At 42.4% G+C, this 19,238-nt stretch overlaps 1 protein-coding gene across 8 annotated transcripts in view; it reads right to left on the bottom strand.

Annotated features, from left to right (window-relative positions):
* Positions 1-19,238, bottom strand: part of LOC144691642 (nipped-B-like protein) — a 564,605-nt gene that overhangs the window by 133,295 nt on the left and 412,072 nt on the right. For 6 of the 8 annotated variants that reach the window (XM_078559979.1, XM_078559947.1, XM_078559995.1 and 3 more), the window contains 3 exons: positions 15,086-15,298; positions 12,622-12,756; positions 8,902-9,000 (listed from right to left, as the gene is read on the bottom strand). In XM_078559979.1, the coding sequence (XP_078416105.1) occupies positions 8,902-9,000; positions 12,622-12,756; positions 15,086-15,298 (447 nt within the window). The remainder of the gene's footprint in view (positions 1-8,901; positions 9,001-12,621; positions 12,757-15,085; positions 15,299-19,238) is intronic. The other 2 variants (XM_078559954.1, XM_078560004.1) reach the window with 1 other exon arrangement.

Raw genomic sequence — 19,238 nt, 5'->3', positions numbered from 1 at the left:
AGTGATTGGTGTACAAGGGCACTCAGGTCCCTTTGTACATCAACATTTCCCAATCTCACCATTTAAATAATACTCTACCATTCTGTTTTTCCTATCAAAGCAGATAACTTCACACTTATCCTTGTTATACTGCATCTGCCATGTATTTGCCCACTCACTCAACCTAAATTGCCTTGAAGCCTCTCAACACCCTCCTCACTGCTCATATTCCATCAAGTTTTGTGTCGTCAGCAAACTTGGAAATATTATATTTGGTTCCCTCATCTAAATCATTAATATATATTGCGAATAGAGTGGGCCCAAGCCTTCTGGTACCCCACTAGTCATTGCCTGCCACTCCAAAAAAGACCCATTTATTCCTACTCTCTGTTTCCTGTCTGCTAACCAATTCTCAGTCCATGCCAATATATCACCCCCAATCCCACATGCTTTAATTTTACACACCAGCCTCTTATGTGGGACTCCACCGAAAGCTTTCTGAAAATCCAAATACACCAAATCCACTAGTTCTCCCTTATCTATTCTGCTAGTTACGTCCTCAAAAAATCTCCAGTAGGTTTGTCATACATGATTTCCCTTTCATAAATCCATGTTGACTTTGTCTAATCCCACTGATATTTTCAAAGCGTCCTGTTATCCTTTATAATAGACTCTAGCATTTTCCCTACTACTGATGTTAGGCTAACAAGTCTGTAATTCCCTGTTTTCTGCCTCCCTTTTTTTTTTGAAGTAGTGGCGTTACATTTGCCACCCTCGAATCTGCTGGGGCTGCTCCAGAATCTACAGAGTTTTAAGAGATGACAACCAACGCAACCACTCTTTCCACGGCCATCTCCTTTCTACATATTAAAAACATCAAGGGATATAGGGATAATGGCATTGAAGTAGATGATCAGCCATGATCTCATTGAATGGAGGAGTGGGCTCAAAGGGCTGAATGACCTATTCCTGCTCCTTTTTCTTATTTTATCTAGCATTTTCTCAAACTTAGCACTAATCTTCACAGCAATGTATACCTTTTCTTTCAATTTGATACCATCTTTAACTTCTTGTAGGGTCCTTTTTCCTCCATGGAATATATTGTTGTTGAGAGTTATGAAATATCTCCTTAAATGTTTGCTACTGTCCATCTACCATCTTCCCTTTTAACCTATTTTCCCAGTCATCTTTAACCAACTCAGTCTTCATACTTTTGTAATTGCCATTATTTAAGTTTAACAGACTAGTTTCAGATCCACGTTTTTGACTCTGAAACTGAATGAGAAATTGTATCATGTTATGATCACTCGTCTCAAAGTTCCTTTACTGAGGTTAATTAATCCTGTCTCATTACACATCACCAGATCCATGCTCCCTAGTTGGTTCCACAATGTCTTGTTCTAAGAAACTGTCCCAAATACATTCAATGAACTCACCCTCAAGGCTACCTTTGACAATTTGATTTGTCTAATCTATAGGATGATTAAAATCATCTATGATTATTGCAGTATCTTTCTTACAAGCCATTATTTCTTGATTTATACTCTGTTCTATAGTGTAGCTACTATTAGGGGGTCTATAAACCACTCTCATCAGTGACTCTTTCCCTAGCTGTTTCTCATCTCCACACTAACTCATTCAGCATTTCGATCTTCCCAGCCAAGATCATTTCTCACGACTGTACTGATCTCATTCTTTATTAACAGAGCTGCTTCATCCCCTTTTCCTTTCTTTTTATTCTTCCAAAATGTCAAATATCCTTAAATATTCAGATCCTAGCCTTGGTCACCTTGGAATCACATCTCTGAAATGGCTATATCATGCAAATTTATTTCTATTTGTGCCATCAATTCATCCATCTTGTTCCAAATACTGCATTCAGACAAAGAGCCTGCTAATTCTATAATTTTTCCCTATTCTCACCCTACTTGTTAGCACGCTCATGTCTTTACACTCTGTCACTTACTGTTAGACTCTGGTTATCATTACAATATTGCTACCCTTCACTAATGACTTGTCCTTTCTCTTTAACTTTCTAAATTTCCGTTCAGCTGAATCCTCCTTCTCTCCATATAGTTCAACGCCTCTCTAATCTCAACACAAATGCCAGGCAATGAATCTCCAACAAGAGGGAATCTAATCATAAGTAAAGGCAAAATACTGTGGGTATTGGAGACCTGAAATAAAGTATTGGAAGCACTCAGCAGGTCTGGCAGGATCTGTGGAGATAGAGAGAGAGTCGATGTTTTGAATCCAATATGACTCTTCTTCAGAATTGAAGAAAGGTAGAAATATGATGTGTTTCACGCTGTTGAAAAAGGAAAGAAGGGGGATCTGGTGGAACAATGGGGAAGGTCAGGGATAGGTTAGAAGGCAGGGGAGATTAAATACCAAAGATGTCATGGAACAAAAGGCAAAGGGAGTGGTAATGGTGGTAGTAAAGAAACAAAGCATTGGTCCAAAGTAGGCATCAATAGCAGAATAAAGGTCAACTCTGAAAGCAGAAACATGAAAATAAGATACAAACTGGCACTGTGGGGAAAAAAACAAGTTCAAAATGGAGGAATGAGTTCATGGTCTGAAGTTGTCGAACTCAACGTTGAGTTCAGGCGGCCTAAATGGAAAACAAGGTGCTGAGACAGTCCGACTTTAGAGGGGGCAGCTGGGAATTTGGTGAGTGAGGAAGTTTAATCTAGTTTTGTTTACATTTAGCATTTAATAATTAACTAAAGATTACTGTTTAAATTTCTAAATCCAGTCTTAAGCAGGGATAAACAAGCTCTCAACTAGACTGCAGCTGGAATTAGTTAATTAGGTAGCTAGCTTAATCTGGTGTCCAGCAGAGCTGAATCATCTAAGTCTCAGCTAGTATAAATACAGGGTTCTGAGTGTAGCATCAGAGTGTGACTTTACAAAATGACCAGCTGAGAGTTTGGTTAGTGAGCGAGGTGAAGAAGGGAAAGAGATGCTCTCATCTCTTTCTACCCTTTTCTGCCTCCAGTATTTGTTTCTTTCTTTGGTGCAAAGGAAGAAGCTGATTGGTGAGTAACTGGTAAGTTATTCTACTTATATTGGCAGAGCAGGCTCGAAGAGCTGAATGACGTATTCCTGCTTCTATTTTCTATAATAAGTAGTTTGCAAAAGTTAGGGTATGGCAGGGCAGCTCTGCCGAATGGAATGTACATCCTGTGGTACGTGGGCAGTCATGGACGCACCATGTGTCCGAGACAAACACATTTTTAGGAAGTGTCACCAGCTGCAGAAGCTTCAGCTCTGGGTTTCAGGACTCGAGTGGTGGCTGGAGTCACTGTGGTGCATTGCAAGGCAGAGAGAATGGACGACCACCAGGCTGTCAAAGGGGACTAGGCAGGTAGTGCAAGAGTCATCTGAGATCACAGAATCACAGAGTGCAGAAGAGGCCCTTCAGCCCATCAAGTCTGCACCGACACTCACTAACCGGTTTTCTGATCTCGCTTACTAACTGGTTTTCTATTTTGGATATTGATGAGGGTAATGGTTCCTCAGGGGTGCAGCAAAAGCCAAGTCTGTAGCACCATGGGTGGCTTAGCTGCAGAGGAAGGGAGAAAGAAGAGTGGAAGAACAATAGTGATAGGGAATTAGTTAGGGGAACAGACAGGCATTTCTGCGGCTGTAGATGTGATTCCAGGATGGTAAGCTGCCTCCCTGGTGCCAGGGTCAAGGATGTCACACAGTGGCTGCAGGACATTCTTCTGGGGGGAGGGTGAACAGCCTGAGGTCATGGTCCACAGTGGTACCAATTGCATAGGTAGGAAGAAGGATAAGGTCCTGAAATCAGGTTTTAGGGGAGTTAGGAAAAAAGTTAAAAAGCATGACGTCAAAAGCAGTAATCTCAGGGTTACTCGAAGCGCCATCTGCCAGTGAGCATAGGAATAGAAGGGTTGAGTGATTGAACATGTGGCTGGGGAATTGGTGTAGGAGGGCGGGCATCAGATTTCTGAGGCATTAGCACTAGTTCTGAGGCAGGTGGGACTTGTACAAGATGGACGGGTTGCATCTTAACAATGAGATTTACTAGTGCTGTTGGGGAGAGTTTAAACTAGATTAGCAGGGGGATGGGAACCCGAGAGGGAACTCAAATTGGAGAGAAGCAAAACCAGTAACAGGAAGTAGAAAAGTAGAAAGCGAAATTAGAAGGCAGATGAAGCGAAGGCAAGCATTGAATAGGATCAGAATGCGGAATAATGTTAAAAAGATAAAGGTAAGGGCATTCTATCTGAATGCACACAGTATTTGCAATAAGGTAGGTGGTCTGAAGGCACCAATAGAGGTAAATAGGTATGATTTAATTGCCATCACACAGATGAGGTTACAGGTTAACTAAGACTGGGAACTGAATAGATGGAAGTTGGCAAATGTTACACCAATTTTCAGGAAAGGACGGAGAGAGAAAACAGTGAACTATGGTCCTGTTAGTCATACAAGAACATTGGCCCCTCGAGCCAGCTCTGCCATTCAATAGGATCGCGGCTGGGGGTTCTAAATTCCCACCTGCGCTTGATAACCTTTGATTCCCTTGCTTAACAAGAATCTATCTACCTCCGAATATTTTTAAGGCAGTGACCCCGCTTTCACTGGTCGAAGCCAGGTGGTCCGTCTGGTGGTCTGTCAATTTTTTGAGGCTTTGTTGCAGTTTGATACAACTTTGAGTTTCAGGGGGCATTTAAGAGTCAATCACATTGCTATGGGTCACATGTAGGCCAGACCAGGTAAGGACGGCAGATTCCCTTCCCTGAAGGACATTAATGAACCAGATGGGTTTTTTTACGACAATTGACAATGGTTTCAAGGTCATCATTAGACTTTTAATTCCAGGTTTTTACTGAATTCAAATTCCACCATCTGCCGTGGCAGGATCAAACCTGTGTCCCCAGAGCATTACCTTGGGTCTTGGATTACTAGTCCAAAGACAATACCACTACATAACATGGGAAATACAGTAATAACGGGAGACATCAATTTACATATAGACTGCACTAATGCAGTGGAGGATGAATTCCTGGAGTGTGTACAAGATGGGTTTCTGGAGCAGTACGTTGAAGAACCAACTGGGGATTGGGCTATTTTAGATTTAGTATTACGTAATGAGAAAGGGCTAATTAATTACTTTGCTGTAAAGGAGCCTTTAGGAAATAGCAACCATAATATGATGGAATTTTACATTCATTTTGAAAGTGATGCTGTTCATTCTGAAGCTAGGGTCTTGCATCTGAACAACGGAATCTTTGAAGGTATGAGGGGCTAGTTGGCTATCGTGGATTGGGAAAATACACAAAAAAATTTGATGGTAGACAGGCAACGGCTAGTTCCTCTACACTCCTCTAAGACACAAACACCCAATGGGAAAGGTGAATCAACCGTGGTTAACAAAAGAAATTAAAGCTTGTATTAGATCAAAGGAAGAGGCTTATAAGGTTGCCAGAAAAAGTGGTAAGCCCAAGGATTGGGAGCAATTTAGGATCCAGCAAAAGACCACCAAGAGAATATGAATGCATGCTAATGAGAAACATAAAGGTGCTGAAAAGGAAAAGATGAGCAAGGACAAATGTGGGTCCATTACAGGTAGAGACAGGAGAATAGGGAAATGGCAGAGAAACAAAACAATTACTTTGTGCCTGTATTTACGAAAGAAGTTGCAGAAAATCTTCCAGAAATACTAGGGATCCAAGGAGCTTGTGAAAATAAGGAACTGAAAGAAATTAGTATTAATACAGAGATGGTACTCAAAAAATTAATTGGATTGAAGGTTGATAAATCCCCTGCGCCTGATGAGCTACACCCCAGAGTGTTGAAGGAGTTGGCAAGAGATGGTGGATGCATTGGTAGTTATCTTTCAAAATTCTATAGGTTCTGGAAAGGTTCCTAGAAACTGGAAAGTAGCAACTGTAACCCCACTATTTAAGAAGGGAGGAAGAGAGAAAACTGAAAACTACAGACCTGTTAGTTGTTTTTTTTAGGTGCTTTCGTGGGCTGCAGGTGCCACTGGCTGGGCTAGCATTTATTGCCCATCCCTAACTGCCCTTGAGGCGGTGATGAGCTATCATCTTGAACCGCTGCAGTCCATGTGTTGTAGGTACACCCACAGTGCTGTTAGGGAGGTTTTCTGGGATTTTGACCCAGTGACAGTAAAGGAACGGCGATGTATTTCCAAGTCAGGATGGTGTGTGGCTTGGAGGGGAACTTGCAGGTGGTGGTGTTCCATATGTCTGCTGCCCTTGTCTTTCTAGGTGATAGAGGTCGTGGGTTTGGAAGGTTCTGTCTAAAGAGCCTTGCTGAGTTTCTACAGTGCATTTTGCAGATGGTAAAGACTGCTGCCACTGTGCCTTGGTGGTGGAGTGAGGAGATGTTGAAGGTGGTCGATGCGGGGGGGAGGCAATCAAGCGGGCTGCTTTGTCCTAGATGGTGTCGAGCTTCTTGCCTGGATGAGTGCAGCTCCAACAACACAAGTGCTGAGTACTCCATCACACTCCTGACTTGTGCCTTGTCGATGGAGGACAGGCTTTGGGGAGTCAAGTAGTGAGTTACTCTCTGCAGAATTCCTAGCCTCTGACCTGTTCTTGTAGCTGCAGTATTTATATGGCTGGTCCACTCAGTTTCTTGTCAATGGTAACCCCAGGATTGATAGTGGGGTATTTAGTGATGGTAACAGCATTGAAAGTCATGGGGAGGTGGTTAAGGTCCTCTCTTGTTGGAGGTGGTCATTGTCCGTCACTTGTGTGGTGCGACTGTTCCTTGCCACTCATCTGCCCAAGCCCGAATGTTGTCCAGTTCTTGCTGCATACGTACACAGGCTGCTTCAGTATCTGAGTCGTGAATGGTGTTGAACATTGTGCAAACATCCAACTTCTGACCTTATGGTGGGAGGAAGGTCATTGATGAAGCACCTGAAGATGGTTGGGCCTAAGATACTACTTTTGAGGAACTCCTGCAGCCACATCCTGGAGCTGAGGTGTAATGAGGTCTGGAGCTGAGTGGCCCAGGCAGAACCCAACCTAAGCATCATCGAGCAGGTTATTGCTGAGTAAATGCCACTTAACAGCACTGTCAATGACACCCTCCATCACTTTGCTGATAATCAAGAGTAGACTGATGGGGGCGGTAACTGGCCGGGTTGGATTTGTCTTATTCTTTTGACAGGGCATACCTGGGTAATTTCCCGCATTGCCGATTAGTTGACTGTATTGTTACTTTACTGGAACAGCCTGGCTAGGAGTGCAACTTGTTCTGGAGCACGTCTTCAGTACCACTGCCAAAACATTGTCAGGGCCCATAACTGTATCCAGTGCTGTTTCTTGATGTCATGAGGATGAATCGAATTAACTGAAGACTACCATCTGTGATGCTGGAGACGGCGGAAGGAGGCCAAGATAGATCATCCATTCAGCACTTTTGCTGAAGATGGCTACAAATGCTTCAGCCATGTCTTTTACGCCTTTGTGCTGGCCTCCCCCATCATTGAGGATGGGGATATTTGTGGAACCTCCTCCTCCATTTAGTTGTTTAATTGTCCACCATGTCAGGAAGATATAATTTTCAGAATACTATTGGAATTTATTGTAAAATGGAGTAATAGTCTATTTGTCTATATATGTCTGTGTGTGTGAGAGTTAAATGAATTAGTCTGGGTGCTTTGGTGTAAGAAGAGAAGTTAGGTTTGAAATATTAATTAGGTAAACATGGGGAAGTTTAGAAACATAGGTATCAAAGGAAAATTTGCATTTTTAAATAAACCAGGCTAGGTTGTTTTCAAAAGAGGGGGTGAAATATGTCACCTAGCCAGGTGAAGTTTAGAAACAGTGTGTTTATTTTTCCCAGAGATTACTGGTAAAACTTAGTGCTGTGAGAGGGTTTTATTATCAGGGAGATAAAGTCCAAAGACATAGTGAAACAATGGATATTTTCATTCAATGGGGAAATTATATATCAAGGAGCAAAGGCTGTGTGTAAGGGTTGGCATTTGAAGATCCTACAAGTGTGAATAAGCCTTCAGTATCTATGCCTCAAGCTGCTGTCTTCAAAGGACTGAAATTAAAAAAACTCACTTTGAATTTGACTTGTTCAGGGTATCATGTTTCTTTGCCTGGGTCTTTTAAAACCTGTGTGTCTTACTGTTGCCTTAGCGAAAGTGTAATTGTGAGTTAGATTGAGTAGGGGATTTAGAAATTTTCATAGTAGTAATTTGTAGATCTATGTATGTATTTAAAAACTATTTCTCTTATTAATAAATGTTTAATCTAGTTTTGTAAAAACCTATAAGGCTTGGTGGTCTTATTACTACTGAATTCAAGGCATGCATCTCGAAATTTATACAAATTGAAAATTAGATGTGACAATTATTTCAAGTTTCCCTCTGGGGTTTGAACAGCTCAGCATTTACCATCTGCTGTGTCATAACAACCACCATTCACGACTGGTTTGACTATCCCTGGTTCGACTGTTATTTAAATATGACAGCCCACATACAGCACTTGCATTCTACAGTTTGTCCCAAGCAATTTTGGACATTTACACATTTGAGGATGGAACACAGCACATACTGAAGAAAACAGTCCAGAATCAGTCTTCCTTAGGAACACATCTGGAACTTTCTGTCCCAAAAACCTGTGGATGCTGGGGCACAACTGGAGTTTTCAAGACTTGAGATTGATAGATTTTTTGTTAGATGTGGGTATGGAGCTGTGTCAGGGAAATGTAGTTTAGAGATCGATCAGCCATGATCCAAAGGAATGGCAGGAAAGCTCAAGGGGCTGAATGGCCCAGTGTAACCCCTTTGACTCATTTATAAAAGCCATTCGTATTTGTACTTGAAGACCTCATGTTTTACAGAAGTACATCAGCATGCTGTGAAGACATAGTGTAGTAGGATGGAAGATATCTACTCACCACATCCGTGACATTTAGGATTTTCCGCGTCATCCCTTCAGCATCATGAGAAGGAGTGGGAGTGAACCAGAGTTTCTGGAATGTTTCGTTTACCAGTTTCTGTAGAGGTACAAATTCAAGTTACATCAACATCCATTTAGTAGTTCACCTGATCAGAGCAAACACAAGAACAGCACTAAAATTAGAACAGCTCACATGTCTTACATAAATTCTATTCACCCCACTGGATCAAATAGAAATACAGGAGAATTTGGAAATGGGGATGGTTCCAGAGGACGCAGGTTGCAAAAGTTATAACATCCCTGATTCAAAAAGCAGAGGGGGATAAACCAAACGACTTAAGGCCAAACAGCCCATCAGTGGGGGGAATTTGGCTATGAACATTGGCAAGGTCAAAACAAATTCCAACTTGGAGAAACTAGGGATAACAAGGGGCAGCCAACATTAATTTATTAAAGGGAATTCATGATAAAGTAACAGAGAGTTGAGGGTTAGGGGATACAGTGGCAATGTGGTAACGTCACTGGATTAATAATCCAAAAACCCAGGTTAATACCCTGGGGATACAGGTTCGAATCCCACCCCAGCAACTGGTGGAATTCGAATTCAGTTAATTAATAAATTCAATTGATTAATAAATTTGGAATGAAAGCTAGTCTCAGTTTCATGGCACCATTATTATCATCGATTGTAATAAAAACCCATCTGGTTCACTAATGTCCTTTAGGGAAGGAAATCTGTCGTCCTTATTTGGTCTCGCCTACATGTGACTCCAGACCCACAGCAATGTGGTTGGTTCTTAATTATCTTCTGAAATGGCCTACAAGCCATTAAGTTCAAGGGAAATTAAGGATGGGGAACAAATGCTGGCCTTGCCAGCTACACCCAGATCCGATGAAAAAAAAAGATAGTAGAGTAAACTTTGTATACAAGGACTGTCCGAAGGCATTTGACTAGTTTATTTGGAAAATGGAAGCACATGGCAATAAAGGGGTTCTAGTAACATGGGTATGAAATTAGTTAAGGGATAGGTATTAGGGAGTAGTGGAGAATGGATGCTTTTTCAGGCTGGAGGAAAGTATGCATTGGGGCCCCCAGGGATCGGAATTTAGACCATTGCTTCTGTTCTAGACTTGGATACGAGGAGTACAATTTCAAACTTTTCGGATGATACAAAAGTTGGCAACATGAGGGAAGTAGTAGACTACAGGAGGACATAGACAGGCTGGTGAATTGGACAAATACATGGCAGATGCAATTTAATGTAGATAAGTATAGAGTAATGCACTTTGGGAGAAACAGCATGGAGAGACAGTATAACCTAAATGATACTATTTTGAGGGAGGTGCAAGAGCAGATGGACCCAAGGCTGCATAAGGCTGAAAGGCAAGTTAAAAAACAAGGAAGTTATACCAAATCTTTATAAATCTCTGGTTAGGTTTCAGCTGGAACAATGTGCATAATTCTGGGCACCATACTTTAGGATGGAAGGCCTTAGAAAGGTTACAGAGGAGATTTCTCGGGGTGATAACAGGAATGAAGGTCTTCAGTTACGTGGAGAGACTGGGATTGTTCTCCTTAGAGCAGAGAAGGTTAAAGGGGAGCTCTAATAGAGTTATTTGAAATAGTGATGGTTTTGATAGAGCAAGGAGTGAGAAACTGGCAAGTGGGTCAGTAACCAGAGGTCACAAATTTAAAATAACTGACAAAAGAACAAGAGGGGAAATGAAAATTTACACAAAGCTGTTAAAATCCGAAATGCACTTCCTGAAAAGCTAATAGAAGCAGATTTCATGGGAAATTTCAAAAGGCAATTGGACACTTACTTGACAACGACTAATCTCAGGCTTATGGGATGAAAGCTTTTTCAAAAAGCTGACACGGGCATAATAGGTCGAATGGCCGCCTTCAGCACTGCAGGATTCTATGATTTTGTAACAGGTACATTTTCTAAGGCGTACTCTGTTTAAAGTCTTAAAAACTCAGATGCACAAATGAATTTCACTTTTTTGCTGAGTCCAGCAAATAATGGCAACGTGCTTTCCATAGCAAACATGGGAAATGCTGAATCTCAGTTTTTGAACATTTGAGTGCACATCTGCAGCATTCTTGTTTAGATTGTTTAGAGGTCCTAAACTTACACTACTAGGGTACAACAGCCTAGTACTGATGTTATGGGATTAGCACCCCAGAGGGCATGGCTTAAATCTAACCATAGGAAATTTGGAAGTGCCCATGAAGGTTCTTGGATTGTTGTTAAAACAAACCCAACAGGTTCAATAATGTCCTTCAGGAAAGGTAAACTGCCTCTCTGGTCCTGACTGACTGACTAACAAATAACCGCCATTATCTGTTGCATTTGATAACATTAGGTTACAGAATCACAGAATTGTACAGAACCCCTGAAGGTCTTCAACTCTTGAGTCAAGCCTACGTGGAATAGTGGTGAGGGAAGGTGTAGCAACACAAAAAGAACCACCTCAAACTCTCTACCACACCAACACCACCATGTTTTGTGATTCAAAGCAGTGTGTTAACCCTAAACGCTCTACAGTTCCCCTTACCCCACGTCAGACAGGCCAATACATTATCCCCACCCTCCCTACACAAACGTAAATTTACTCCAAGCTCTCCACATCTGCCATCCCAGTCACAGGAAGTGTATTATCCTCATCCTCCCCACAACTTTCCCTAAAACAAACCAGTGTTTTAACCCCAAACTCTCTACAACTTTGTGCGACACAAACCAGTGTACTGGCTTCACCACCAACAATCTTGTGTGACTTAGATTAGTCTGTTTACAGCCTGAAACTCAAATCCAAGGCTTGTTATACAAACAAGATCCACCAAATTGTTTAACATAAAGTAGATCCCTTCTTTAGAGACTGCAGTAACACTCTGTACAGGAAGCAGGCTGAAATGTAAGTACTCCAATGCAAGTTTCATAGTCACGAAGCTGGGACATACCCATTCATTACTCTATTTTTAAAAAAATTATTTCATGGGATGTGGGCGTCACCGCCTGGGCCAGCATTTTTTTATTGCCTATCCCCAATTGCCCTTGAGAAGGTGGTGGTGAGCTGCCTTCTTCAACTGCTGCAGTCCATGTGGTGTAGGTACATCCACAGTGCTGTTAGGGAGGGAGTTCCAGGATTTTGACCCAGCGACAGTGAAGGAACGACGATATATTTCCAAGTCAGGATGGTGAGTGACTTGGGGGGGAACTTCCAGGTGGTGGTGTTTCCATCTATCTGCTGCCCTTGTTCTTCTAGATGGTAGTGGTTGTGGGTTTGGAAAGTGCTACCTAAGGAGCCTTGGTGAGTCCCTGCAGTGCATCTTGTAGATGGTACACACTGCTGCTACTGTGCATTAGTGGTGGAAGGAGTGGATACTGAAGGTGGTGGATGTGGTGCCAATCAAGCGGGCTGCTTTGTCCTAAATGGTGTCAAGCTTCATGAGCGTTGTTGGAGCTGCACTCATCCAAGAAGTGGAGAGTATTCCATCACACTCCTCACTTGTGCCTTGTAGATGGTCAACAGGGTTTGGGGAGTCAGGTGGTGAGTTACTTGACACAGAATTCCCAACCTCTGACCTACCCTTGTAGCCACAGTATTTATATGGCTAGTCCAGTTCAGTTTCTGGTCAATGGTAATCTCCAGGATGTCGATAGTGGTGGATTCAGCAATGGTGATACCTCTTGTTGGAGTTGTGTAACTTTACCTTAATGCCCTCTTCATCATTAACCCTGCGAATCATTCTCACACACATCTCGGTGACTTTAGAGAAGGTTGGCTGCTCAATGCAGATGTCGCGCAGAATCTTGATCACCCTCTTTCTCACACTGATACCGGTGTCCTGCAAGAGATTACTTGTTAAAGACATGGCAAGTTTAGCAAAGGCAAGCGTTGCATAGATTCCCAGGTAGCGAGGACTTGCTAAAATCGCTAAGGTCTAATATAACATAGGGCCCATTCCCGATCAACTCTGGAATAGTTCCTACCCTTTACCGTTACCAACTCCTCAAAGAAGCCTAGAATGATACAGCACAGGAGGCCACCATTTGACTCATCATGCCTATGTCTCAAATCTTTCCTATAGCTCTCCAATTACTTCCTTCCTAACAGTACTGTGGGTGTACCTACACCACATGGACTGCAGTGGTTCAAGGAGGCAGCTACCTACAACCTTCTCAAGGGCAACTCGGGTTGGGCAATAAATGCTGGCCCAGCCAGCGAAGCCCACATCCCAAGGATAATTTTTAAAAATTAAGCTCCCCTACCCTTTCCCTATAGCCCTGCAATATTTTTTCCCATCAGGAACTTATCCAATTTCCCTTTAAATGTTGCTATTGAACTTGCCTCAACTACTCTTTCGAGCAGTCTATTTTCCAGGTCACAACTCTTACAAAAATTCTCACGTCGCTCTGGTTTTCTCACTTTAAATCCATGGGTTATCAACCCTACTACCACTGCAAACAATTTCTTCTTATTAACTCTATCCCTTCATGATTTTAAACATCCCTACCAAATTTCCTCTTAACCTTAAGCTGAGAACAATCTCAGCTCCTCTAGTCTGTCCACATAACTGAAGTTCCACAGTAATGGTACCATTCGAGTAAATTTCCTCTGCACCCTCTCAAGACCTTGAAATCTTGGTACCCCAGAATTGAACGAAAAATATTCCAGCTGGTTTATGCAGGTTTAGCATAACTTCTGATTTTTCTCTCTCCACAGATTTCTGTTTTCAGTAGCATTACTTTATTTTTGTACTCGCTTTCTCTATTAGTAAAGCTAAGCATCCATTTTTTTTCCAAAAACAGTGTTCCCAACTTGTCCTGTCACCTTCAAAACTTTGTGTCCAAACATCTTCAAGTTGTTCCGTTCCTGAACCCGCTTTAAACGAGGGGAATATACATGTTGACATGTGCAATTTGCAGTGACAAGGTCACAATGTAGATCTCGATGAGAGGTGCCTTCCTAGTTCATCCAATTAGGGAGAAAGATTTTCTCTAATTTTAAACACTTATTTATTTAAGTATTGCTGAAAAGAGTGACATGCTGCCGAAGCTTTTTGTCTTGCGCTCTCATCAGGACAAACTTACGCAAGTTTTCTCTCTGTCACCTCTTTTGAAGGTTACAGAATCCTACCATTAACAAAGCTTAGTCTCATCACCAATTCCCTCAGAAAGAAGGGAAAAAGATGATTTGGTAAACAAATATTTAGTTTCTAACCGACTGGGCAGCATGGTACTTCAGTTTTAGCATTAGTACAGCCCGATAATGGGAGTAGACTCCCCAGGGTCCAGAGTTGAGAGCTCAGTCAGTTGAACTATCTTCAGGTGAACTTAGATAATTATATTTCAGAGTACTGGCACAGACACAGTGGGCCGAATAGCGAAAAGGCAGAGCAATGTGACGAAGGGGAGGGCATTTTCAGAGAGCCTGCACAGGGACAATGGGTCGAATGGTTTCCTGTGCTGTAAAATTCTATGGTTCTGTTGGTAATAATGGAGCTCTGAGGGTATAAAAAGTCCTGGGACAACTCATGCATATGCCTGACCTATGCACATATAATCTCCCAGGTAAGGTTACTCATGTAAAATATTGCATTGTCAACATGCTTTACAATAAAATGTTTCATGCAGCATGGAGTATAGGTACAGGTATAAACAGTATATCAGGAAAACATCTCAATGGTATGTATCAACCCAGAAAGAGACAGTTTCACACACTGTCTTGTGGAAAGACACTTGCCTCATGAACTCAGGTGTTCAAACATTACTGGTGTGACCACTATAAAGAAAAAAGTAAAATTCTGCAAGTGCTGGAAATACACAGGTTAGTTAACATACATTAAGGGAGCTTGTTCAAAACATATATTTTTAACTTTTCACAGTTCTGAAATGTCAACTCCAGACCTGCTGAGTATTTCCAGCATTTTCTGTTTTTATTTCAGATTTCCAGCATCCAGAGTATTTTGTCAAGGGAGTTCAGATTAGCTTGCAGGTACGATTGGCCTATTGTGAGTTTACATCCTTTCCTGGTAACCATGATTACTGGCAAGGGTTTCTCAGCTGCAGGAAAACTCTGAGCTGGCTCTTGGTGCCAATTTTTACCTTTTGGCATTGCCAAAGTTAACTTTACAAAACCTGTGCCACATTTCAATTATCTCCAGCCTAACTCACAATATCAGCTGCCTTTCTTGAGTGTGTCAGATTGGGCTTTCTGTAGCATTTAGGAAACAGACATACCAGTATCCTCTCGATCAACATGTCGTAATACTGCTCAGTGAGCTGAGGTCGGCTCAGCACAAAGCGACCCAGTAACTCCACAGCCGCTTCGCGCACACTTGTGGAATTGTCCATCAGGCGCCCATGGACCCCACGTTGCATGTCCAGCTGTGAGGAAAACACACAATGACTCTACTGTGAAATTCAGCAGCAATAGCGTAAGAAACCTCAATGTTATACAATGGAGGTGAGGCTAGAGAACCAGAACTAGCATGTACTGTGTGACCGCTCTACGACCCAATACACCGAGGACCCACAGGAGATCTTTCCTTTTCTCCTCATCTCCCTCCAGAATATCCATTCACTTATATCCTTAGTCGACCCCCTGCTTCCCTGGCATTTTCTCCTTCTTTGATCATCTCGCCTTACTCCATCCCTCTCAGCTCTCATTTAAAATCCTCATTGCTACTGCCCACCCAAGTACTATAAAGAAATTTTATTGAGACATCTTCGCTGCTTTCCATCTTTCAGCTTTCATGTCATGCTCTCATCTCTCTAAGCAACATCTCAACCTCGTTAACTTCAACTTCCATGTGAACTTATTTCACCTCTTTTCTATTTTTACTTGGTTCTGTTGAAGAGTCATACGGACTCGAAAAGGTTAACTGCGTTCCTCTGCACAGATGCTGCCAGACCTGCTGAGTTTTTCCAGGTATTTTTATTTTTGTTTTCCATGTGAACTTGTCAGGCTTTCACTCGAGTTCATTGCCCTCTTATGCTCTCTTAATCTCTCCCTCCATGTAAACTCACCAAACGTTTTCCTGGCCACCCCTTTGACCTCGCCAAATCTTTATGCCTCACCCATGCATTGTATCAATCACAGATAATGCCATAACAAAAACAGAATTACCTGGAAAAACTCAGCAGGTCTGGCAGCATCGGCGGAGAAGAAAAGAGTTGACGTTTCGAGTCCTCATGACCCTTCAACAGAACTGATTCTGATCACTTCCTTGTACCACTCTTCACCCACATCCCAACCCTACCTCCTGTTCACCTCTTGAAAAACTATCCCTCCAATTGGCTTACAAGTGCACTTTCAAAATTGCAACAGCATAGGCCTTCACGCTCGGCTTATGATGACATTTTTGCAATTGCTGGTTTGCTGAAACATGCCTCATATGCAACTTTAATGCCTTTTTAGTGCAAGGGACACAGACATGAACAGGCAACTGGTTTAGTCATTTATCACCAGATCTGGCTGTACCACATAAAGTACTACCAAGTTCTGCTCTCATCTGTTAAAATGGCTCACTGCATTCCAGGGCAAACCTGGAATACAAAGATAACCCTCGGCTTCTTTTCTCTATTTCAAGCCCTCTTTTTAATCCTCTCTCTTCACTCACAATAAGTGTAAACCCAGCTCATGGACTTCTTTATCATTAAGATTGAAACCATTCAATAAGCTGCCACTTCCCTCTGTTCATTCTGCCAAACTTACCCTAAAGTTCCTTCTTGCCCTAGCCCTGAACTTACATCTTTCTCTCCCATCTTCCCATATGCCCTCTCTAGCTCTTCTTGTCAATGTGACCCAACTCCTTCTCCATTGACCCTACTCCCATGAAACTATGGACCACACAAAACTTCCGTTCCGGGTCTCCATGTTAGTTGATATCATTAATGCTCGTCTCTCATTAGGTACTGTACCTCCCTCCTTTAAATCTGGCATCTTCAAAATAGTCCAGCACTTGGCCCCACTGTCTTTGAAAATTATCATTCCATCTTCAACTTCCTTCTCCTTTCCAAAACACTTGAACATACTGTTGTTTCCCAAATCTGAGCCCATCTTTTTGGAACTTCATGTTTGAATCCTTCCAATCTGATTTCCAACCCCTGCCACAGTACTGTGATTGTTCTTATCAAAGTTGCAAACACCACTCTATTTGACTGTGACCAAGGGAAATTATTCCTCCTTGTCCAATATGCAGCCTTTAACATGCTTGACACACCATCTTCCTCCAAAACCTCTCCACTCTTCACTAGCTGGGTGGAATTGCATTTGTTTGGTTCAATTCTTATTTATTGAATCACAGTCAGAGAATCACTTGCAATGGTTTCTCTCCCCGCTTCTGCACTGTTACGTCTGGTGTCCCCCAAGTATCTATCCTTGGCTCTCTTCTATTTCACATCTACATGCTGCCTCTTAGCAACATCATCTGAAAACAAAGCATCAATTTTCACATGTATGCTGAAGACACCAGCTCTACCTGAAAACATCTCTTCCAACTCCTCCACTGTTGTTAAATTGTCAGACTGCCTGTCCAACATCCAGTACTAGTTGAGCAGAAATTTGTCCTAATTAAATATTGGAAACATCAAAGCCATTGTCTTCAGGCCCCATTACAAACCTAGTTCTCTAGTTACTGACTCCATCCCCTCTCCCTGGCAATTGCCTGAAGCTAAACAGGACTATTTGCAATCTTGGTGTCATTTTTGATAATGAGATAAGCTTCCGACCACATGTCCACAAAACTAAGGCCGCCTATTTCCACCTCCATTACAACATGGACGTATGGGGATGTCTGGGAGGGAAAGCATCTCTATGAAGGGGAAACAAATTACATTCTTCGGGGTAGGCCACCTTTCGTTGGTCCTCACCAGCACAGTTGTTAAATGTGGTTCCAATTAGTTGTCTACATGTGACAGCAGCCACAGCTCAGCAAACCATTTCGAAAAGCAGGAGAACCGGGGCGGGGGGTAGCCAGTGCACAACCCATCAATCAGTTAGGATTTGCCTATCCTATCGTGTGAAATCTTCGTCGGAGTGAATGGCAGAGTTCATCAAGACTTCAAAGGCCATAAGGGTGACTAAGCAAAGCATTGTGGAACACTAGGAGTTTGGCACTCAAAGGTAGCAAACGACACCGAGTATCATCTCTAGCTATTTGACTTTGTCTTGCCACTGGGCTCAGATAGAACCATTGAAAGGTTATAGCACAGAAAGAGACCATTCAGCCCATCGTGTTTGCCCATTTTAATTCCACCTCCCAGCACCTGGTCCATAGCCTTGCAGGTTACAGCACTTTGGTGCCTCTACCACCAAACCAGGCAGTGAACTCCAAACACACATTACCCTCTGGGTGAAGAAGTTTTTCCTCACGTCCCCTCTAATCCTTCTACCAATCACGTTAAATCTGTGTCCCTTGGTAATTGACCACACTGCTAGGGGAAACAGGGCATACCTGTCTACTCTATCCAGGCCCATCACAATCTTGTACCTTCAATCAGGTCACCCCTCAGCCTCCTCAGTTCCCAAGGAAAACAACCCCAGCCTTTCCCATCTTTCCTCATAGTTGCAATTTTTAAGCCCCGGCAATATCCTTGTAAATTTTTTATGCGAAGTCGAATAAATGCTTTGCAGCAGTCTTCACAGTAGAAGACACTAATAGCATTCCAAAAATACTAAATAATCAAGGGGCAAGAGGTGGGGAGGAAATAAATACAATAACTATCACTAGGGAAAAAGTACTAGGGAAATTAATGGGGCTAAAGGCTTATAAGTCCCCTTGACCTGATGGGTTGCATCCTAGGATATTAAAGTACCTACACAAATAGTGGATGCACTGGTAGTAATCTTCCAAGAATCCTTAGATTCTGGAAAAGTCCCAGAAAATCGGAAAGCTGCCAATGTAGTGCCCTTATTCAAAAGGGGAGACAAAAAACAGGCCCTTTTTCCAGAAAGCATTTGACAAGGTACTGCACATAGGCTATTTAATAAGATAAGAGCCCATGGTGTTGGGAGTAGTATATTAGCACGGATAGAGGATTGGCTAACTAATAGAAGGCAGGGAGTTGGGGTGCGGGGGTCGGGGGGAGGTGGCATTTTCAGGATAGCAAACTGTAACTAGTGGAGTGCCACAGGGATCAGTGCTGGGGCCTCAATTATTTACTATATATATTAATGACTTAGATGAGGGAAGTGAATGAACTATCGCCAAGTTTAAATAGGTGGGAAGGCAAGCGGTGAGGATGACACAGAGTCTACAGAGGGATATAGACAGATTAAGTGAGTGGGCAAAAACTTGGCATATGGAATATAATGTGGGAAAAT

This window comes from Cetorhinus maximus, chromosome 2 (assembly GCF_964194155.1).
Source record: "Cetorhinus maximus chromosome 2, sCetMax3.hap1.1, whole genome shotgun sequence".
Lineage (NCBI taxonomy): Eukaryota > Metazoa > Chordata > Chondrichthyes > Lamniformes > Cetorhinidae > Cetorhinus > Cetorhinus maximus.
The sequence above is the reverse complement of the archived record's forward strand: the minus strand, read 5'-3'. Positions and strand labels throughout refer to the sequence as shown.